At 37.3% G+C, this 21,609-nt stretch overlaps 2 protein-coding genes across 4 annotated transcripts; one reads left to right on the top strand and one right to left on the bottom strand.

The window, feature by feature from the left end:
* The first annotated feature begins 1,863 nt into the window (after window positions 1–1,863).
* LOC143852570 (NEDD8-activating enzyme E1 catalytic subunit-like) lies at window positions 1,864–21,547 on the top strand. Of its 3 annotated transcripts, XM_077362005.1 has the most exons (11): window positions 1,868–2,119; window positions 2,276–2,439; window positions 4,158–4,360; window positions 9,614–9,846; window positions 9,988–10,050; window positions 10,149–10,205; window positions 10,885–11,006; window positions 11,084–11,201; window positions 19,882–20,062; window positions 20,464–20,538; window positions 21,086–21,547. In XM_077362005.1, exons 1-10 carry the CDS (start codon window positions 2,021–2,023, stop codon window positions 20,511–20,513), a joined length of 1,290 nt encoding a protein of 429 aa, XP_077218120.1. In that variant the 5' UTR covers window positions 1,868–2,020; the 3' UTR covers window positions 20,514–20,538; window positions 21,086–21,547. The 3 variants fall into 3 exon arrangements, with proteins under 3 accessions (XP_077218118.1, XP_077218120.1, XP_077218119.1); XM_077362003.1 differs by lacking the exons at window positions 19,882–20,062; window positions 20,464–20,538; window positions 21,086–21,547 and adding exons at window positions 16,664–16,961; window positions 17,044–17,338 and having other exon boundaries at window positions 1,864–2,119; XM_077362004.1 differs by lacking the exons at window positions 20,464–20,538; window positions 21,086–21,547 and having other exon boundaries at window positions 1,869–2,119; window positions 19,882–20,456.
* Window positions 21,051–21,449, bottom strand: LOC143853224 (antifungal protein ginkbilobin-like protein). Its single transcript, XM_077362958.1, has one exon. It carries the CDS (start codon window positions 21,447–21,449, stop codon window positions 21,051–21,053), a length of 399 nt encoding a protein of 132 aa, XP_077219073.1.
* Window positions 21,548–21,609: the final 62 nt, after the last annotated feature.

Below are 21,609 nucleotides of genomic sequence, written 5' to 3'. Positions count from 1 at the left end.
GAAGAGGGTCTTGTCTCTCTTTTGATGAGCTGAATTTGCTTTTGTTGAGAATTTCAAATTTACTTAAAGCTTAATGCAGTGAAATTAAAAATCCCATAAAACCTAAAAAATAAAAAATAAAAATTTTGCATTTGTTTCTTTCATCTCCTTTCTCTCAGCAAAAATCGGCTTCTTCTTCCTCTTCTTCTCTTAAAAACCTTCTCAAGATCCGTACAAAAACTAGCTCTGAAACCCTCTATACGTCTCTGAAACCCATCTATTCTCAACCCCAAAAACACCATCAAAATACAACAACAAAACCCTAAAATCCAACCCTTCACCCCATTCTTCCAAACCCTAACACAAAACCCCAACAAAGACGAAACCCAAACCCTAAAACCCAGATCTCTCTCCCACGACGAATTCCTCAAAATCAATACCAAAGAAGCTGACAACAAAACAACCCAAAACCCACATTTCTTTCCCCTCTTCCCATCAAACCCTCCCCAACCAAATCCCTTCCAAAACCCTAACCCTCCTCCCTTTCCACCTCCTCCATCGAGAAGCAAATTCCATGGCTCGTTTGGTAATAGTTTCAGATTCAATGCCATGAAGGAAATGCATTTCCATACCCTTCTTTCCGATCCCAGAAAATGATTCCGTTTCCGATTCCGCCCTGAGATAATAATCGATTTTCGATTCTGAGAACTGGGTCGGATTCTCTGCTCTGTTGGAGGCAGTTTTTGAACAGAAGAAGAATGAGAGAGAAATGCTGTTTTTAGGGGAAGAGATTGTGAAATAGAGTAAGACATTGTATGCATTTTCCTCCTTTTACCCTTAATATCGAATGAATATAAGGAGGAAAAAAGAAGACCGTTGGGAGGAATTCTTAAAAAAAAAAGAAAGGGCGCCTTATCATGAGGAATGTTAAACTCAAGGACGCTTTTGCAAGACCCAGGCACAAGAGTGTCCCATTGGATCCACGTCAGCTCAACGTTATTTACTATTATATTAATTTTATATTTCCCAGTGCAATTATAAATGAGTTTGGGTGAAGTGGAGACTTAATAAAAAAGTAATTATTTATGTGGGATTTGCTAGGAACTACCCAGAAAGGCATTTCGGGGCTGGCTGTTGCATGTGAGAGCAGCTACACAGGCTCACTTTTTGGCATATTTTGTCTCATTTATTTAATTCATCCGAGCTAGCAGACGTGTACAAGTTTAGTCTTAGATTAGATTGGCCATCTTATACATGGATTTTATAATCATGAAATTCAAATCCAGGATTTTACAAGCTAAAACCTGGATTTTTTTTCATGAGATAAGGTATCATAACCCATTTACGGTACGACTAATCCTAACAAAAACCTGGATTTTACGCGTGAAAACGTGAATCTTACATTTTAGGATTATAAAATGCAGCTTTTAGCTTGTAAAATTCATGATTTTACAATCTTGGATTATAAATCCATGTATCCAAACGCCTCAGGGGAGAAGTGGTGCAACAAGACCGACCCTTTACTCCCTGTTTGGAATGCAAGAAAATTATTTCCTAAGGAACTTTTTTTCTAAGTATAATTTTTTCATTTCCGCATTTTAGAAGGAAATGATATGGCTATGGTTTTTTACTTTTTTTGGAGGGATATTACTATAAGGAATTTGCTAGGGATGAATTAAATGAATAAGACAAAATCTGAGCCTATGTGGCTGTTCTATGACAGGGCCCACCTACAATTCATACATCTCTCCTTTTGCCCCTGACCACAATTTGCCGTTGGAGGAGAGCCCACCTACAATTCTACGCCATTGGCCCTCTAGACAGGGCCCACAATTTGGATGGTCCACACTTTCTACTATATGCTCACGTGTACTGCGTCATTAGACATTTGCCAAAGAAAGGAGCAGCTTCCCTGCGTGAAACTGAAGCAAGCCCATCCCATCGAAACCTCATTTGTATTTTAGGCTTTTTAGCTTTATTTTGGCCAAAGTTCGACTTGGTTTAGGTTTTTTGGGTGTGTGTGCAGCACAAAGAGCGTGCCATGGCCGATCCTTCGGAGCACGGAAGATGGAGGGACCTCGACAAGCTCCTACTCAGGCCCGGCAATCTCGTCGGACCCAACTTCGAACCAGGCCCTGATGTCTTTCTCTCATCTTTTTTTGCATTGATTATGAGCAAAATCTAGAGAACCCTTTTGACATTCAATGGATTTCATTCATTTCAATGGATTTCAATGTATATCCAATAAAAGGGTTGGTGCCAAAGGTTTTTCTCTTATGGGTTTTGTTGTGTGCAGTTGAGAGCCGACCTTCAAGCATATGTCAAGGTTTTAGTGGTGGGCGCAGGTGGGTTGGGTTGTGAGTTGTTGAAAGACTTGGCACTTTCGGGTTTTCGGAACCTCCATGTTATTGACATGGACAGAATTGAGGTTTCCAATCTCAATCGCCAATTTCTCTTCAGGTTCACATTTCAATTTCCTTTGTTGGGATATTGGATTGAGTTTCCTTTGTTCTTGAATTGCTTTGGTGCTTTGTTTTCTGATGAATCTATGAACTTAGAAACACTACCTATGAATGATTGGATACTTGGAAATATGTTTCTAGGAGAGATAAATTTATCAATGAGGAATTTGGAAATGGGTCTGGCATTGCAGACAGTTCATGTCTGTACTATGATAGTGTGGTGCCCAAATTGAACCAGAGAAACTTTTATCCCATGTTAATCATTTTACGTCTAAGATCATGAGCAACTCAATTGGGTATTGTGCATTTCTTAGCCTGCTAGCTATTTTTCATGGGTATGGTTATGAGGTTCAGAATCTGTCACAGGCACTGACTGAATCTTGAGAAGGAGGATTAGTGGACTGGAAATATATTTTAATCAATTTTAAAAATTTAATACTTATGCATAGTAGTATGGTTGGATGTTAATTTATGGCTGAGTTTTAATTGGTTTAAGGCTGAGTTTTAATTGGTTTAAGTAAATGTGATGTTTTATTTCCATATAAAAAATTCACTATTAAGATGGATAAGACTCAAAACACGTTGTAACTAGTAATACACATTTGTGTTGGCAGTTTTAAAAAAAAAGGATAAAAAAATCTATAAGTGTTGCACAAAACCAATGAAGTGTTGGAAATCAACATGTGTCGTACAAGGCTACTTTGCTCATTCAGAAGAATCCACGTAACATAGCCTGCTAGGGTGAAATAAGGTTTATTTGTATGTTGAATTTTTTTTGACATACTATCATGCTTGTGAAAAACACCACAAGACATGGAAAAGATATAAATATTCCCAAATGCAATCTAATTTGCCTACAAGAAATAACCCTCATTTGGCAATTGAAGGTGATTTTCTAAATGTGATTGGGTGGATAGCGGGAAGGTACACCCACCCCCCCGGCACAGGAAACATGTGAGAAAATCAGCTAAGGGGATGTCTGTTAGATTAGCTAGGGAGCGAGTGGCTAGAGCTTCCTCGGAGATGTTCGATTTTCTTCCCCCTCAAGCGCTCCCTCTAGCAACTAGTTCATTTTATGGCTCACAGGCTCAGTATCTCTTTCCCCTTGACCTTCTCAGTCCTCTGTACTCTGTCTCCTTGTTTTATTAATAAAATTTCATTGTCATTGAAAAAAAGAAGAAATAACCTTTATTTCCTACCGAAACCAACATGTTTCCATTTATGTATGGATACATCGCTTTTTTCCATTAAAAATTTACTAAAGCATTTGAGGCTTTCTTTAGATTCATTTTGTCTTTAGTTTTAGGTTACACAATTGAATGTGTTGTTTACTTGTTTCTCATTGTTTATGTGCATTTTTATTTGGAATTGTCAGTAGGCATTTTTGAAATTGTTTGTTGTGAGAATAGAGAAGTTCATCCTATTTACCGATACATGTAGGCACTCTTTTCTACTTGAAAATGACTTGAAGCACACTAATTTCTACGATCTATGCAATAGATTTTTAGCATTGTTAACTGGCAATTCCTCTTCTTGTTTTTACGTTTGCCATCAGATGCAATTTAATTGTCTTTTCACTTTTGGTTGAACTGTAAATTTTTTCTTAGTGTATGCTTGCAAGTTGCATTTTTTTGGTCACTTGTTACTAATTATAATGTGTTTCTTGATTATATAATATGATTTTTTTTTGAATGGTTATATTGTATGATATTGTAGGCTTGAGGATGTTGGAAAGCCAAAAGCCGAGGTTGCTGCGAAGCGTGTTATGGAAAGAGTTGGTGGAGTGAACATCATACCTCATTTTTGCAGGATTGAAGATAAAGATCTTGATTTCTATAGTGATTTCAACATCATTGCACTGGGCCTTGATTCTATTGAGGCTAGAAGCTACATAAATGCCGTGGCTTGTAGTTTTTTAGGTACGTTGTCTCTTCTAATTCTATTATTATCTAGGCCTTAAAAGTTTTGCACTACTAATATCTTTGTGTCGCATAAAACTCCTGCCTGTTCCCATAAAAGATTTCATTGCATCGTTTAATCTTGCATGTGTTGTTATTAGACTTTATGTTGTTTCACTTGACATTTTAGCTATTTGAGTGCCTGATTAGATCTGTTGTGGACTTGTGGTTATAGTTGTCATTTTCAGTTGGATGGGTGCTAAAATTTACTTTCAGAATGGAATTTTTCAATGTTCTGCCCTTTTCAGTGCTCCATTTAAAAAAAGATGTGACAAATTTTATTTTATTTTTAATTAGAAAAAGTAGAATAACAATAAGAACACTAGAAAACCCTAAAGCAAAGTATAAGAACATATTTCACTAAACCTATCGTTTGTTAATCCCATCTTAACGTCCATCTAAAATTAACAGAATGGAAGTGTCATTTACATAGTCTGCATAAAGATGGTTTTGCTATTGTTAGACCTTCCCATTTGATCTAGAGTGGTCTTTTAACTATTAGGTTTGTGAGGGCACCTTACTTTCTAGGAAAAACATATTGGTGGGGTTAGATATGATACAAAGAGTATCCATATGGACACGGTCCATTATGATTGACTCCCCGCATTGGGGTTCACAAAAATCATCTAAGTATCAGCCATGTATTGGCCTCGTTTTAAACATGATAGTTATTTTGAGCAATAGAAGATTCCATGTGCTATGATGCTATCTGCTGTGAGTATAGTATCGTATCAGGCATAATACATTGGGCCTACATAAGTACCCATGTATCATAGGCGATTTCTAGGAATTGGTTAGCTAACATGAGCCAACTATGTTTCCAAAAGTGCACATGGTCTGTTCCAAGTCAAAGGGAAGATCAAGGTTCTGAAAATCGGAATCGAATCTCATATCGAATCGTAAAACGGATCGTAAATCGTAAGATTTTTTCAAATTTATATATAAAAATGAGAAAATATTTTTTGAAGGGCGAAAATGAGAAAATATAAGGTAAAAAAAGAGAATAAAATGAGTAATTATCTTACATTTAAAACCATTAAATTAAATTAAATATAAAATAAGGATGAGAAGGGGTTTATAGAATATAAGTTGGTAAAAAGTAGGAAGGACAAGGAGGAGAATGAAAGAAGAGGAGAAAAAGAAGAAGGAAAGAAAAGAAGAGTTTATTTCAAAAAAAAGGAGAAGAATAGAGTTAGGGTTTCCTTTACTTGTTTTTAGGTTATAAGTCATTAAGATGGGACGAGGGGTTTATATATGATTTATTTCTAATCGCAAAGGGTCCACCATAGAAAAACAAGCAAAAAAAAAGGAGAGAGAATCGTAAAAATCTTAAAAAAGTATTGTAAATTGTGCGATTTTTACTGAAAATGATTCTTCCTTCCTATTTGAATAGTTTTACCCACAATTCGATTTGAATTGTACAATTCAAATCGTGAATCGTAGGATTTTAACAACATTGGGGAAGATTTCTTCAGAAAGTGACTGCTTATGTATATTTCTTGGGATTGCATAATGTGAGAAAAACAACATACCTACTGCATATGCAATGGAAAAGTGTAAAATAATCACCAATATAGGGTTTTGAAAAGCATCAGAGGTTTCCTGTAAACAATTAACAGCCAGGTGAAAAGCAATGTGTTCACAATGCAAGAAAAAAGTCATAGCAGTTTGTGTAATCGAACTTTTCGGAGTTGAGTTTCTTTTAAGAGTGGGGGAATATGTAGTTCAAGAGCTTCTACATTACTTGATTAGGAAAAATTATTTTATCTTATTGCAAAATAGTAGATGACAACGACCATGGTTTGCTGCTTGTGTGTGGAAAACATATTTTGGTGTTGTGGAACATAACCAACTTATGTACATTATTTGGTGTATACAATTCACATGTATTGTCCTTTGTAATTTTCTGTATTTACACATTGTCATGTATATTCAAGTTGATAGGATATGACCTTTAGGCCCCTCAGTGAATGTATGTAATACGGTATTATTATAATTGTTTCAAGAATTATTGTAAAAGCAATGGGAGACAAATCGCGGGTCATGCATTTTCTCACTTTCTCCATTTCGTGTGTATACTTGCTACCCTCTCACTTTCTCCATTTCATGATAGTTTGGGGTTTTTTCTATCCATTTGCGACCCATACCCATAACTTCCTCAATCCGCCAAAAAAAAAAGAAAAACAAATCATAGATCGAAGTCCCAAACACAATGCACAACCCAAAAACCTAGATCTATGACCCTAATCCATTGATCAAATTCCCAAGCATCTAGATCTATCACTCAAATTCCTATATCTGAAAACAAAAACCCTAGATCTAAGTCTCCAACCTCTAACTCTACAACCCTAACCATAGATCCACTCCTAACCCCTAGATCTAAAACTCAAAATCATAGATATAAGCTTCCCAACCCCAAGTCTACAACCCAAAACCATATATCTAAGCTCCCAAACCCTAGATCAACAATCCCTTTAGATACCCTTATCTGCGCTAGATCCAATACTTTTACCCCACGAAATCCTGGATCTACACCTCTTTCATCATTCAAAACGCTCCATCAGATCTGATCCCTCCTATCCTTCTACACCCCAAATTAGATCTTCTCCCTATCATCATCCCATGCAATCTGAGCCCTCCTCTCATTCTCTTGTGCGTTTGGAGAAGTACCTTTCAATTTGGTTCAATTTGTTTCGATTTTATTGTCGTCACATGTCAACTAGAATATGCGAAGTTCTATGTTAAATTAGAGGAATGTAAATTTATTCTCTAGCATCTCATAGGGAATTTATGAATGTTTACTCAGATATAAGAATGCCATTATATTTTATCATGCTGCCTTTGACAAAACCAAAAGTTCTTTGATCACCTTGTGAAACTCAAAGGGAGTTTGAAGAGAACAGTGAAAACACTTGTACAACACCAACTTCTGTGCTGAAAGTGGACATCACTAATTGTGGGTGACTCATATTGCTTGAATATGGAGAAGGTAGCTGCAACAAAAGAAAGTTTCATGAGTCAGCAGACAAAGCTTAATCCTGTTCTTCTCCTATGGTAAACCGATGCTTTATTAGGATCGCAGGTTGGAGCTTTAATGGCAGTTCCTAATCCTTTTTGAGGGTTCTTGCACTTGGTTTTAGAACGGAGAGATGAGATGACCCTCCAAAATGAAAAGCAATAAAAAGAAATAGGAAACACAGCTCCCACAATTAAGGAATGGGAGGGGGAATCCATTTTGTGCTACATTTCTCTTTAGCTTTTTTACACCAATGAATTTCTCGAAACATCTCTCCCAAAATAATCCCTCTTATCACTCCAAGAAGAAGCCAAACGAATAGTAGATATCTTGATACTAGCAACAATAGTCTTTACATGAGCTTTTCCTGAATACCCTCAAATTCCATTCTTTCCATAAGCTCCTCATAATTTCCATCTAGGTGATGCGCCGAAGGGTCTTACCTTCCTTGCGAAGTTTATTAATGCACCAACCTTTCACTAATTCACTTGCAGGTTTGGAAAAGAGCATTGCATCTCAAAGGTTTTTTGGACTGACACCCACATTCTAGTAGCCACTTTACGATGTATGAATATATCATTCACTGATTCTTCATCTTGACTGGTCGGCGAATTGATTTCGGTATGCATTTCGGTCGTGACAAAAATGAGAACATGTCAATACTGGATGAAACGTGGAACTCCTGTAAAATCATGAAAACATACATAAACATATACAAATGATAAACATTTATCAAAAAGTGCTAGAATAAGAACAAATCCATACTAAAAAACCAGCACATAAGCAAAAAGACAACCCATAATTCTTTAACAACCTCGAACATCTAGTGACATGCATATGTTTTTGATAATTCAGTACATTACATTTCACATATAATTCACACAAATATTTATACATAACACATACTCCACATTTCACGTGCAACTCATATAAATGTACTTATGTAACACATACTGGTATAATATACTACTAATAGACTTACGATTTTCATTTGCGTTTCCGTGGGATGGAAACACAAACATTTCAATTGTTTTGTCTCTGTTTTAGTGGGAATCTAAAACCATGCAGATAAGTTGCTGCTCGAGTCCTATACCCAACACCTTCTATCACTTAAATGCGTGTCCTCCACCCTTTTTGCCAACTTAAAGGAAGCGTTTTCTTTCTCGTCTTTAGAAAATCTTCTGAAAGACCAATTCCATGTCAGCCACAACTACGTACTTACCGCAAGTTTGTATAAACCTGAGAAACTATCATTTAATGGAGTCTTGAAGCCATGACTATGTATTTAGGTAGTTTGGGTGTTATGCAAGGCTCAAAATTTAATCTGAACCATAAATGATTCAAAGTTGGTGGAAGGAAATCTTTGGCTGATCTGTCTTTTTTTGTGGATGTCTATATTGAGGAATGTAGAACAATCATAAACTGCCGATCTATAACTAAAAACTGCCCTTTCGATGCCAACTAACCGCCTTGTTCAAAACAAGAGAAATATGCAAAAGGTTTTATTTAGAGCATGTGAGAGTGTGACAAGGAGAAACAAGCCACATTCTACTCCAATGGAGCCTGGCACAAGCAATGAAGCTTAGACCACGCCAATTAGAAATAATCCCATTAGGGCATGCATGCAAGAATTGTGAGCTCTGAAGATATGCCACAATAAGTAAATTGATAGGCCACAATGGAAAGAGAGCCTGGAGACCAACAATTTTTTTTTACTCGAGCATGGATCCCGACAATTTGGAATTTACATTAGGGCTACTTTGACATTTAATTATCATTTGATTTTTACCTACTTGGCATGGAAGACTAGAATTCCTCAAGGGAAATATTAAATGTGGTATATGAAATGGGAAAATGATATTGGTTGTTGACATTTATTAGAGGAAACTTCTATTTCCCTTTGGCTAGTGATGATGTCAAATTTGTCGGTGATATTGAGGGGGACCTACAGAGAGAGAGATCTAGGAACTTTACTTAGTGTTGTAAAGCAAACAATTTCTCCACAACAAACACGCGCGCCCGCGCCCTCACACACCACCCTTCTTTTTTTGTTTTTGTGATTTTTCTTTCAGGATACACTTTTATTTCATACATCTTTTTTGATGCATCAAATTTATGTGGTTCTTAAAGTAACTAGATCTTTTTTATCCTCTTCCCGAGTTTATGTAGTATGTCTCTATCATTTTTGGGAAATCTAGATTATGATTCTGAAGACAACCCACTCGAAGAAACGATCAAACCTATGGTGGATGGTGGAACTGAAGGTTTCAAGGGCCATGCTAGGGTGATCCTGCCGGGGATAACACCATGCTTTGAGTGTACAATCTGGCTTTTCCCTCCTCAAGTGAAATTTCCTTTATGCACTCTTGCAGAAACCCCCAGAACTGCTGCCCATTGTATTGAATATGCCCATTTAATTAAATGGGGCGAGGTAAGCACGAAAGTCTATCTTTGATATTTTCTTTTTTGATGACATAGGGTATCCCCACCCCATTCTAGGGTGGGAGTAATTGTTTTAAGGAGGTGCTTTTTGACTGCCTGTGATTGCAGTTTGTTAATATTTATCTTGTAGGTGCATAGTGGGAAAACTTTTGATGCTGATGATCCAGAACATATGCAATGGGTTTACTCAGAGGTTTTTACTTGCAATTTCTAGGTGGCCTTCGCATAAAATTGTTATTTCTTCATGTTTTTTTACTGATACTTATCTGTACTTATCTGTATCCTACATAGGCTCTCAAGAGAGCTGAGCTTTTTGGCATTAGTGGAGTTACCTATTCTCTCACTCAGGTACAATAATGCTCTTGGAAATCCATCTCTCCAAAAAGCAAGATAATTTTCTATCCTGGTTACTGCATTTATTTTATTTTGGTCTCCTTTTTTTGGATTGGTGTCCAATCGTTTCACCTGGTCAATACAATATCTTGGCTCAAGTGAAATTGGTTACCTATATTACTTGGATAAATTTCTCTTTCAATCATAAGGTGATTGTTATACTAGGAGAAAATTTTGACCACAGTAACAAACGGAAAGAAAAGTCTGACCCCTTCGGTGACTTTTGTTGCCACCCTCATCGAACCGACATCTTTCAACTCAAGAACAAAAAAAGATTTTCTTTATTTATTTCTATTTGAGATTTAAGATCCGTAGGTTGATGATCTATATCAATCCCATATCTTCATAAATAGATAGTGGAAAGGAGACGTCTACCTTCCCTTTCCACCGTGAATTTATGAACAAAGAATACATGTCCAACAATCACATAGTGTCTTGTGAAACCTGTTTATTATTTCCAATCATCCCTTACTCATTACAAACAACTTTAATGATTTCTTTGTGTTCATCCGTAAGATGTTTGAAGTGTTGGTGCATCCTAGTTTTGTTCAAGGAGCTTCCCTTTCTTTGGTATTGCATGTCCCACCCAATTAATACCAGCATGATAATACAAAACTTGTGTGCTGCTTTACAGGGTGTTGTGAAGAATATAATTCCAGCCATTGCTTCTACAAATGCGATCATATCAGCTGCATGTGCTCTGGAAGCCTTAAAGATTGCAACAGGATGCAGCAAAACATTGTCCAATTATCTGACGTACGTAAATTTAAATTTCAAATTTATGCTATATATATATATATTTAATTTTACTAGAAGTTCTGTATCTTTTGTAGGTACAATGGTCTTGCAGGACTTCATACTAAAGTGACTGAATTTATCAAAGAGAAGGATTGTCTTGCTTGTGGCCCTGGTGTTCTCATTGAGCTGGATACTTTAATTACCCTACAAAAGGTCTGTCATTATCTTTTTTAGTTTTTATTGTACTTCAAATTCACGTGTTTAATTAACCTTTTCTATTCTAGTTCATAACTGCAGGTTTTATTTCCAAACTAGGTGTTGCATTCTTTTTGCCTAGATTAATGGTTCTTAAGCTGGAATAAATGCTTTTGTAGTCTGCCTATGCTTGTAAGCCACTTTCATCATTTAGTATAGCAGGACTAGTATCAACTACAAAAATTTTGGATTTCTTTGATCAAATGGCTTAGTAGAACTTGTTCTTCTCAATTGTACATCTTTTGGACTTCTTTTAGTTTTTTTTTTTTTTGAAACGTAACGAGATAATATTATTAAAAAAGTCAGAACAAAGGGACGAGGCGTCCCCAGTTACATCAATGATAGTGCAAACAAGCAAGCCCCATAGAGACAGAAGCCTAAAAGTGAAAAAAAAGATATTACGGAGAGGACGAAAAAACTACAGCCATTGAAGGAAGATCCACCCCTCGCTTAGGGAGCACATCTGCTTGATCGTTGGCCGATCTAAGCTTATGCTGAAGCACAGGTCGAATGAACGCCACCAAATCCCAAGCCTCTTGGATTTTGAATGCAAGCCGCCAAGGCCCACCTACCTTAGCCAAAGCCCACGCAATGACATTGGATGAATCACCTTCAACAATAAGAGGTAGGGCTGCAACAGGGTCGGGTTGGGTCGGGTTTTTCAAAACCCTAGCCCAACCCTGGATCCCATTATCTCGGCCCTGACCCTGAGTCAGAGCCGAAAAACCTCAACCCATGGCCCGCCCTACAGGGCTCAGTGCTGGCCCTGGCCTGCCCTGATTGGCCCTGATTGGGTAGGGACGGGCCGAGCCGGCCCTAATTGACCCTAGTGCAAATACCTGTTAAGAGTGCCAAAAATAAAGCAACCACTTATCTTATAGAGCAAAATGATCAATAAACAGATAAAGGGAACAAAATAAGACAATATGAATTCAACAACATCACGGGCAACAAAGACAATTAATAATAATAATCTAAAGAAACACCAATCCAAGATAATAGAAAACATTAGCAAAAGAAACATGCATAGATGGTTCAATTCTATAATAGAAAACTTAGGGTCGGGCCGGGTCAGGGTACCCGAGGCATTAACCCAGAACCCGACCCGACCTGAGTCAGGGTCTAAAAAAATGAACCCTGACCCGCCCTCAGGGTTGGAAAATCCAGCCCTGACCCTGTTCGGGCTCAGGGCTGACAGGGCCAAACTTGCACCCCTAATAAGAAGTCCAAGGTTGTTCTGAGGATAACAACGTAATCCAAAAAGAAGAGCCGATACCTCCGCCTCATTCGCATCACAAATACCCGCAGGTCAAGAGAAAGACATGAGGTGTTGCCAATATGATACCGAATGAGACCGCCGATACCCGCCCTTCCCGGATTACCCCGTGAACTCCCGTCAAAATTCAGTTTCACCCAGCCCTCCGGTGGGGGACTCCGCGGTAGTATCCTTCTTCTGGTTTACGCTCCGAGATTACCACAAACCTGTTTTGGAGAATGTCACCACCAACCGAATAATGGTTGCCATCCCTAGCTTTGATCCACTTTATGATTGTCAGTCAAGAGTGATATTTAACCGACTTCGATCCTTCCCTCGGAAAATCCGATTGTTCGCTCATTCCAAATATGCCAAAGAGTTGCATACAGGATTGCCTTCCACATAGGTTCACCAAGGCACCCAGCAAAGGCCCCACGCCAATTGATAATAACCTGAGATATTTCCTTTTGTAGCACCCATGAAAAACCAAAAGTTTTCAAAATGCCCATCCATACTTGGAAGGAGAAAGGACAGTTGAGGAATAGATGGTCGAGGTTCTCCTCCGCATTCTTTTAGTTGAAATAAGTACTTATGCGTAAGTAGTAAATTCGAACTTTCTTCCTAACAAAAGAACTTCACTTGTAGAAAATAGAACTGGATTTTGTTTTGGTACTGTAACTGAACACATGGTTTTATTTAAGTGATCCAATTATAATAACAACCTTTGTTATGAATGAACACGAGTTATAGACAATGTTATTAAAATCGTACGATTTGCGATTCAAATCGTACGGTTTAAATCGAATCGTATGCAAAACGATTTGAATCGGTCCCTTGAATCGGTTTTAGATCGAATCGTACGATTCAATTTAAGCATGTATTTTTTGGAAAAAAGTGGGCCCCAAAATCGTGTTTTTTTTCTCCCTCTTACGAGACCTTTGCTTTCTTCTTGACGAGTTAGGGTTTGCAGAAACCCTTTACCGTCGACTTAGGGTTTGCAAAAACCCGTCCTCCGTATAGTCCTCCTCCGAAGAAGAAGAAGAAGAAGGAGGAGAAGAAGAAGAAGAAGAAGACCAGGTACGTTTTTTTTTTTTCTCTATCTCTGCTCCTCATTTCTGCTTTTTCTCTTCTTTTCTTTTTCATTTTTGCTCCTCATTTTTTTTTCTCCTGTTCCTCTGCTCCTCATTTTTTTTTCTCCTCTTCCTCCGTACGGTCTTCCCTTCCCCTTCTTTTTTTTTTTTTTTTCATTTTTGCACCTTTTGTTTTGGATTTTGAGAACCGATTGGACTCCAATCAGCTCTTAAAATCCAAAAACGATTAGGGCTGGCTGACCCTCTGTTTCTTTTATAAATGGAATGGGTTCTATTTTTTTATTTTTTATTTTTGGATTTTGAGAACTAATTTGGAGTCCAAAACTAATTATCAGACCCAAATTTACGTTTAATTTTGGGCCAAATAATCTGTTATGGACTCTCAATCTGTTTTCAAAATCCAAAACAAACATACCATTAATTTTGAGATCAAAATTATCATTTTTTGTAACTATTTTTGGGGCTATGTTTGTTTTGAATTTTGAGAACTGATTTTGTGTTATCAGACCCAAATTTATGTTTAATTTTGGGCCAATAAACTGTTATGGACTCACAATCTGATCTTACAATCAGTTCTTAAACTGTTATGGGATTTTAGGCCCTGTTTGGATTGTTTGAAAGTCAGTTCTAAAAAGTTTATTGTAATCGAAACAGGGCCTTAGGCTCTGTTTGTTTTGGATGTTGATAACTGATTTCGAGTCCTAAACGGATTATTAGAGCCAAATTTATGTTTAAATTTGGGTCAAATAACATGTTATGGACTCACAATCTGTTCACAAAATCCAACAGAAACAGAGCCTTAAATTTGATTGTATTTTGTTGGTCAAATTTGTTTCTTTTGGATTTTGAGAACTGATTTAGAGTCCAAAATTGATTAGGCTCTATTTGTTTTGGATTTTGAGAACCGATAGGACTCCAATCAGCTCTTAAAATCCAAAACAAACAGAGCCCTTAATTTTGAGTTCAAAATCTTCAGTATTGGATTGCACTGGGGCTATTTGATTGCTTTAATGTGTTGCTGTTGCCTGTTGGACTGGTTTAATGTGGGACTATAATTGTCATCTATTTTTATTTCAGGCATTGGATTTACAAGTTTGTATTTCCTTGAGAAGTTTGAAGTGTAGTATAAAGAAAGATGGTTAAGGCTAGAGAAGTCGATGTGACATGGGAGCATTGTACGACGGCCGTTCCCAATAACAAGACAAGATTACGATGTAATTATTGTGGGAAAGAGTATTCTGGAGGTGTATTTACAATTAAGCATCATTTGTGACGTACAAAACAGAATGTAGCTGCTTGTACACAAAATCCGGATGACGTTGATAAATTTAAGTTACTATTGAAGGAGAGGAGAAAAGAGATAGTGCAAAGTATGATGTGGGGCGGCCGGACTTTTATTATTAAGATAGAGAGGAAATAGAGAATGCACGTGTTGCTAGAGGGAAGAGGAAAATGGATGATTTTGTGATGAGGGGGGACAAAAAAACTGGCAAGCAAGCAACTATCAATCAAATTTGGAAAAAGGGGGATCGGGATAAAATTTGCCAAAACATAGCAAGGTTCTTTTACTCGAATGCATTGTCTTTCAACCTTGTTAAATGCCCGTTTTTTGACGCCATGGTTGAATCCATAACCCATTTTGGACATGGATTAAAAGTCCCAAGCTATCATGAGAAGAGGAATACATTCCTTAAAAGAGAAGTAGAGAACATAGAGTCTATGATGGATGAATATAAGAAAGAATGTAAGAAGACGGGTTGCACGCTTATGTCAGATGGTTGGACGGATGGGGTGAATAGATCCATTACTAATTTCTTGGTTAATAGTCCAAAGGGGACAACTTTTTTTAGATCAGTAGATACCTCTGATATATCAAAAAATGCAGATAACTTGTTTGCTCTACTTGATTCGGTTGTGGAAGAAGTGAGAGAGGAAAATGTAGTCCAAGTTATCACGGATAGTGCGACTGCATATGTGAGAGCAGGGGAGTTGTTAATGGAGAAGAGGAAAAAATTATTTTGGTCTCCTTGTGCCGCTCATTGCATAGATTTGATGCTTGAAGACATTGGAAAATTACCAACCCATGCAGAGACCATCGCAAAGGCCAGGATGATCACAGTATACATTTACAATCATAGTTGAGTTTTGCATCAAATGCGTAAGCATACGAAAGGGGAGTTGACAAGGCCAGCTGTGACACGTTTTGCAACGTGCTTCCTGACATTGAAGAGTCTAAGAGAGAGAAAGGCGGGCTTGATTTAGATGTTTGCCTCGGATGATTGGTAAAAAAGCCCATATTCCAAAAAAGCCGATGGTAGCAAGATATGCGGAATTGTGTTGGGCGATTCCACATTTTGGCCCAGTGTGTATTATTGTTTGAAATGCACATCCCCATTGGTGAAAGTCCTACGCTTAGTAGATTCGGATGAGAGGCCTGCCATGGGGTACATTTATGAGGCTGACCGAGCCAAAGAAGCCATTGCAAAGAATTTGGGCAACATAAAGAAGAAATATGAGCAAATTTGGAATATCATTGATGAACGTTGGGACATGCAACTTCATAGGCCCTTGCACGCAGCATGTTACTTTTTAAATCCGCGGTTTCAGTATGAGACTTCAAATGACGTGGATATTGAAATTAAGGTTGGGCTATTGGATTGCTTAGAAAGAATGGTTCCAAGTTCAAAAGAGAGGGTGTTAATTGATAACCAAATTGATAAGTTCAAGAAAGCAGAGGGCCTCTTTGGACGGGAAATGTCAAAGTTAATGAGAAAAGAACAGTTACCAGGTAAATTCTTTAACTAAAATTTTTTAATTGAATTCTTATCTTATGTATTTAGAAATTATCATAATTATTTTTTGGAAAAATAGGTTTATGATGGGACGCCTTTGGAGATGAATGTCCCGAGTTGCAAAAATTTGCAATTCGAATTGAAAGCCTGACGTGTAGTGCTAGCGGTTGCGAGCGCAACTGGAGCACATTTGAGTAGGTAAATGTTAGTAAGTCTACTTTTTTATTCATATCTTTTTATTTGTATCCCTTTAATTTTTATTATTAACTTTTTTTATTTTAGATACATTCAAAAAGAAGAAACCGACTCGAACAAAAGAGGATGAATGCACTTCTTTTTGTCAAATACAATCTTCAACTTCGAGTTCGCAATTCAAAGAGGAAGGACAACAAAGGATTTGATCCTATTTCATTATTTGACATGGACTCGGACGATGAGTGGATAACGGAAAAGGATGGACCTTTGCTTCCAGAAGACACGACTTGGTTGGGTATGGGTGAATGTTTTGTGGAAGAAGCTACAGGAGATGAGACGGGCGCTGGCTCCAGCTCCAGCCATGCGCCTCAACAAAAGAAAAGATGTAAGTTATTTGTAATTTCTTTTCTTAGTAATAAAGAGTTAAAGACATGATTTATTGATATTCATTCTTGTAAATGTAACAGGCGTTAGAAACCTCAACAAAAGGAAGGACAAGCGCCAATTGCAAGATGAAGAAGAATTTGGTTATGCTTCCGACACAGATGATGGAGATGAGGGTGTTAATATTGAGGGGAGAACTACCGATGCCGATGATGAAGATGATGATGAGGATGTGAATGAGATCGACGACATCCACGATCTATATTTTATACAATCATGATATGTTTCATGTTTTGTTTTGTGGTTCATATGTGAGACTTTAAGTTTTTTTTTATCTTTTTGAGATCGTTATAGAGAGAATGAATGGATTTTGCCATTTTGGTAATGAATGGTTAATTAATTTTAATCATGACAATCGGTTAAGTGGTTATCAAGCATTTCATGTTATTTATTTTAATGGTTTTGAATGGAAAATTGATAATTACTCTTTTTATTCTTATTTATAATTTTTCCTATTTTTTATTATTTTTTTTTCTGATTTTTATATATAAATCTGAAAAATCTTACGATTCACTATTCGATTTACGATTCGATACGATTCAACCCCTCTTACGATTTACGATACGATTCCGATTTTCAGAACATTGGCTATAGATATGCATGTAAAGTTCACAACATAGTTGAATGGAAAATTTTCAGGAAATAATGATTGTTGAATTTTTTCCAATACATAGTTATAAATAAACTATTTTTAATATGTAATAGTTTAATGCATTCATTCCACTGTTTATTTAAATTGTGATATTCCACATTGTGTGTCACAAGCAAGGTTTTAAATTTCAACTGATTTCGGTCAACCCTTAAATTGAAATCTATGATACCCGAAATGTTACATTTTTTCGACCTAAGACCGAATTTCGATTTCTTGATATTTCGGTCCGAAATTTGGATTTTATTCATCCTTTAATATTTTCCTGAAATTTCAGCCGAAATTACATAAATTTCGGTAATTTCAGCCGAAATTTTGTATGGGATAAAATATTTGTATTTTTATTTCGTCCCATTTCGATCAAAATTTCGAAATTCCGGCTGAAATTTCGGTTTCGGTGAGGACCGAAATGCACTCCGAAACCGAAATTTGAAACCTTGGTCACAATCATGATCATGTACATGCTATTGCTGGCTCATCACACAAAATTTTGTGCCTTCAAAATATTGGGACTAATTGGTTAGTTTGATGGGAAAGACTCCAAAAATCTAAGGGTAGGAATGTTTTATTGGAAAGACTATTGGGCATGGCGAATCCATAACAAGTCCTAGCAAGTTAATGGGTTGGATCATTGAATAACTGGCCTTCACTTGTACTTTTGCTCGTTCATACTTTTCCAAAGATAATATGCACATGCATGGTATAACTGCGGAAGATCAGTTTTTTTTGGTTGGCAAACTGGGTTAGCCAGTACCCAGACCCCGCAATGGCGGGAGCCTCGTGCACTGGCCGCCCTTTTAAAACTGGGTTAGCCAGTCCCCAACCAGGATTTATCAAAAAACAAAAGGATATCGCTGCCGATTATAAACTTTCCCATTACATTTATCATGGATAAGAGATGATCCCCCTGGTGCTGGTGGTGGGGATATGGGGGATGGGTTCGGATTCCCAATAAAAAAACATATTGTGTGTTGTACTAATTGAGTCATGCTGTTCTAGTTTATTGCTGGATTTTGGAAGAATTGCATTCGTCTTCTACTATTTCAAAGCACTTCTATCATCTATGACAAATTCCATCAATGATCCTGATATGCATTGTATATCAGCAGATCATGGTTTCGATTTTTGAGGGTTATTCATTACGGAAAGACCTCTGAGTGGATATGTTGCCATACACTATGATGATTGATACCTCTTTTGTTCTTGGTATGGCAACACACTTCTGCCCATACTTGCTCGACACTGGATCCACCAAGATGCTGAATTTAGGTTTCATAACAATTCATGGTTTCCTGGCTAAAATGTGTTGCTACTTCCAAGGTACTAAATATGTATGCTTAATGATGGTGGCTGGGAATATGGATCATTAAGGTAGTTTCAGAGGACTATATTGATTAGAACTCTCATCTCTCACATTCACTAGCTTCTAGCAATCTCTTATTTATTCGGCTGGGTTCTAGCTTTTATTCAACTATTTCTGAGTTGGATATCACAGGAGGTTGCCAACTAGCTGTAGAACCTTGAATTAGACATTATATGTTTGATGCAATCAAACTGTAGCTCAAGATTCATATTGGAATGGGAGTATAAGCGATATTGTGATTGTGTGTACCTCTCCAGTGTTTCATAAATCTAGAAATGTTTGAGATTAAAAGCTATGCTTCTTTTGAAGCATCGGTGTAACCAATCGTACTGCTCTTCCTTTTCTTCCTATACCTCCTGCAGAATTTCAATATTATTGAGGTATAGGATTAGAAAGTTTTCCATACACAGCTGCATCAATGGCAAATCAGAAATTCGTAGTACTAAATACCACATTCGTTTGGACTACCTCAAACCATTTGTGAAAAATTCTCGAATTATCCCAAAATGTGCAGGTCTTTTCAAAATTTCGCTCGTTTAATGGATGAATCATGCTTTTTTCTAATGAATTGCGATTTGCTTGGGAAAAGGAAAAGCTTTGGTTGTTTATCATTATATATTTGCTATATTTTTCCCTTATTGTTCTTTATACATAATGCATTCCTTTTTTGGGGGGAAATTACCAAATTGTCCAATCCAAACACTTGCCTCTCCGAATCTGAGCATGGTAACTATAATTATGCTTCCATGTAGTAACTAAGATTTGTCAGCTGATTATAGCAAGGTCTATTTTCCCTTGATTATACTTGAAGCCTGTATTTACTATGTTCTTTTAATTTGTGTGAAACAGTTTATGGAACTCCTAGGAGAACACCCAGGGCTGCTTCTGTCAAAACCGAGTGTCACATACCGAGGAAAGAATCTATACATGCAAGCACCTGCTGTACTTGAGGAAATGACGCGACCAAATCTACAACAACCTCTCTTCAACCTCATGGGTAAAGTCCCAAAAGATGTCATCCATGTGAATGGTACGACTCTTACTAATGGCAAGAAAACGTCATGCCTAAGGAAACTGCGTGTTGTGTTCAAAGGGATTGTTGATGGGGTTGTGGATATGGATACGGCTGGTGGGGCGTGAATTTTGCGAAAAAAGGCACTTTGCAAGTAAAGCATTTAGACTGTATGGGAAGAAGATGCCAGAGGAAAAATATGGCATGTCTATATACAGATTTGAGGGAAATCTATGTCCAATTTGAGAGACTCTGTAGCATTTGCTATATTACTGGCTTGATTGAGGGAAATTTATGTCCAGTTTGAGAGACTTTGCACTTCATTTGCTATTTTCCTGCCTTCTCCAAGTGTATGTTCTTTTGCTTTTTCTTACATTGGAAGAGGGTCTGATACACAGATACATTTCTTATATTTGCAGCTGAAAAAATACCTCGTTTAGAAGTCTGTTGTTTGCTCAAATGCCGTTGAATAGCACAGGAAAAACAGAACCAAGGTGAGTGTTTCACTTTATTTTTTATCATTTGACTACTGGATTAATTTTAGGGAGATGATATTTTCACTCCCCCCTGTATTATGCGCACGCTCCCTTTATAACATGATTTCATGTCAAAAAGCGTTAAAGTTGCCCGATTTTAACGTCAAATCATGTTATAAGGGGAGCGTGCGTGTAATACAGGGGGAGTGAAAATATCATCACCCTAATTTTATACCCATCTAAAACAAAATAGGCCTAAAAAAGGAACCTTAATTGAGGCTTAGTAGAATATGAGGCTAGGATCATGCGCATCTGATTAAGGCCTACAACAGGAACCCTAAATGAGGCTTAATAGATTAAGAAGGCTAGGATCATCTGATCAAGATGCGGCCGATCACAACAGGCCAGATTTATATCACCAGTTGGATTAGATGACCAGATTTATATCCCCTTTTCTTAAACAGATGCTAAACAACACAAACGAAATACATAACAGATCAAACCCCACTTAAGAAAATTAAAAACCAAGCTTAATCATTAAATGGGTATTGTTCATATCTAATAGTACAATCATGGAGAATCGCACGAGCACCGATGCGACTGGTACAAGTGTTAAGCACATTCTGTGCAGCCGAGTGGAGACAGGTGGCACAATCAGCATCTGAGACGGCGGCACCACACGCAGCATGACCGAAGGCGAAAGCATTAGGGAATGGAGAGATGTTGAGATAATCATGACCCTTTCGTGATGGCGTGACGGCCTCCAGATCAGCTAGAACATAAGCTAGACTTGTAGCAAAAGGATCACCTCTGGTATAGCTTCCACTGTTGCAAAGAACTGATGTTACATTTGTGTTTGGAACACCTCTAACCATGTTGCATAATCCCAAAACCCCAATTAGAAAGATCATCTTTGCAAGAGAACCCATCTTTGATTCTTTCTTTCCTTCTTCCTATGTCTTGGACGAACTTTTATTGGAGTTCCATTGGTTTTTCCATCAATTATTTTACTTGTTTTGTTCCTTCCTATGCCTTCTAAAGTTCTCTTTCCTTTGGCCTTTTCTTACTTGTCTCACTCCCTTTAGGCAC

The sequence above is a fragment of the Tasmannia lanceolata genome, unplaced genomic scaffold (assembly GCF_043159265.1).
Source record: "Tasmannia lanceolata isolate RefF3 unplaced genomic scaffold, GAP_Taslan_0.1 ptg000019l, whole genome shotgun sequence".
NCBI lineage: Eukaryota > Viridiplantae > Streptophyta > Magnoliopsida > Canellales > Winteraceae > Tasmannia > Tasmannia lanceolata.
Note: the sequence above shows the minus strand (reverse complement) of the source record. Positions and strands in the feature narration are given on the sequence as shown.

Coding starts and splice junctions, on each gene's coding strand:
- LOC143852570 (XM_077362003.1), top strand. CDS start 2,021: ATGGCCGATCCTTCGGAGCACGGAAGATGGAGGGACCTCGACAAGCTC. Junction 10,206..10,884: donor TTACCTATTCTCTCACTCAG/GTACAATAATGC, acceptor GCTGCTTTACAG/GGTGTTGTGAAGAATATAAT. Junction 11,007..11,083: donor ACATTGTCCAATTATCTGAC/GTACGTAAATTT, acceptor TATCTTTTGTAG/GTACAATGGTCTTGCAGGAC.
- LOC143853224 (XM_077362958.1), bottom strand. CDS start 21,449: ATGGGTTCTCTTGCAAAGATGATCTTTCTAATTGGGGTTTTGGGATTA.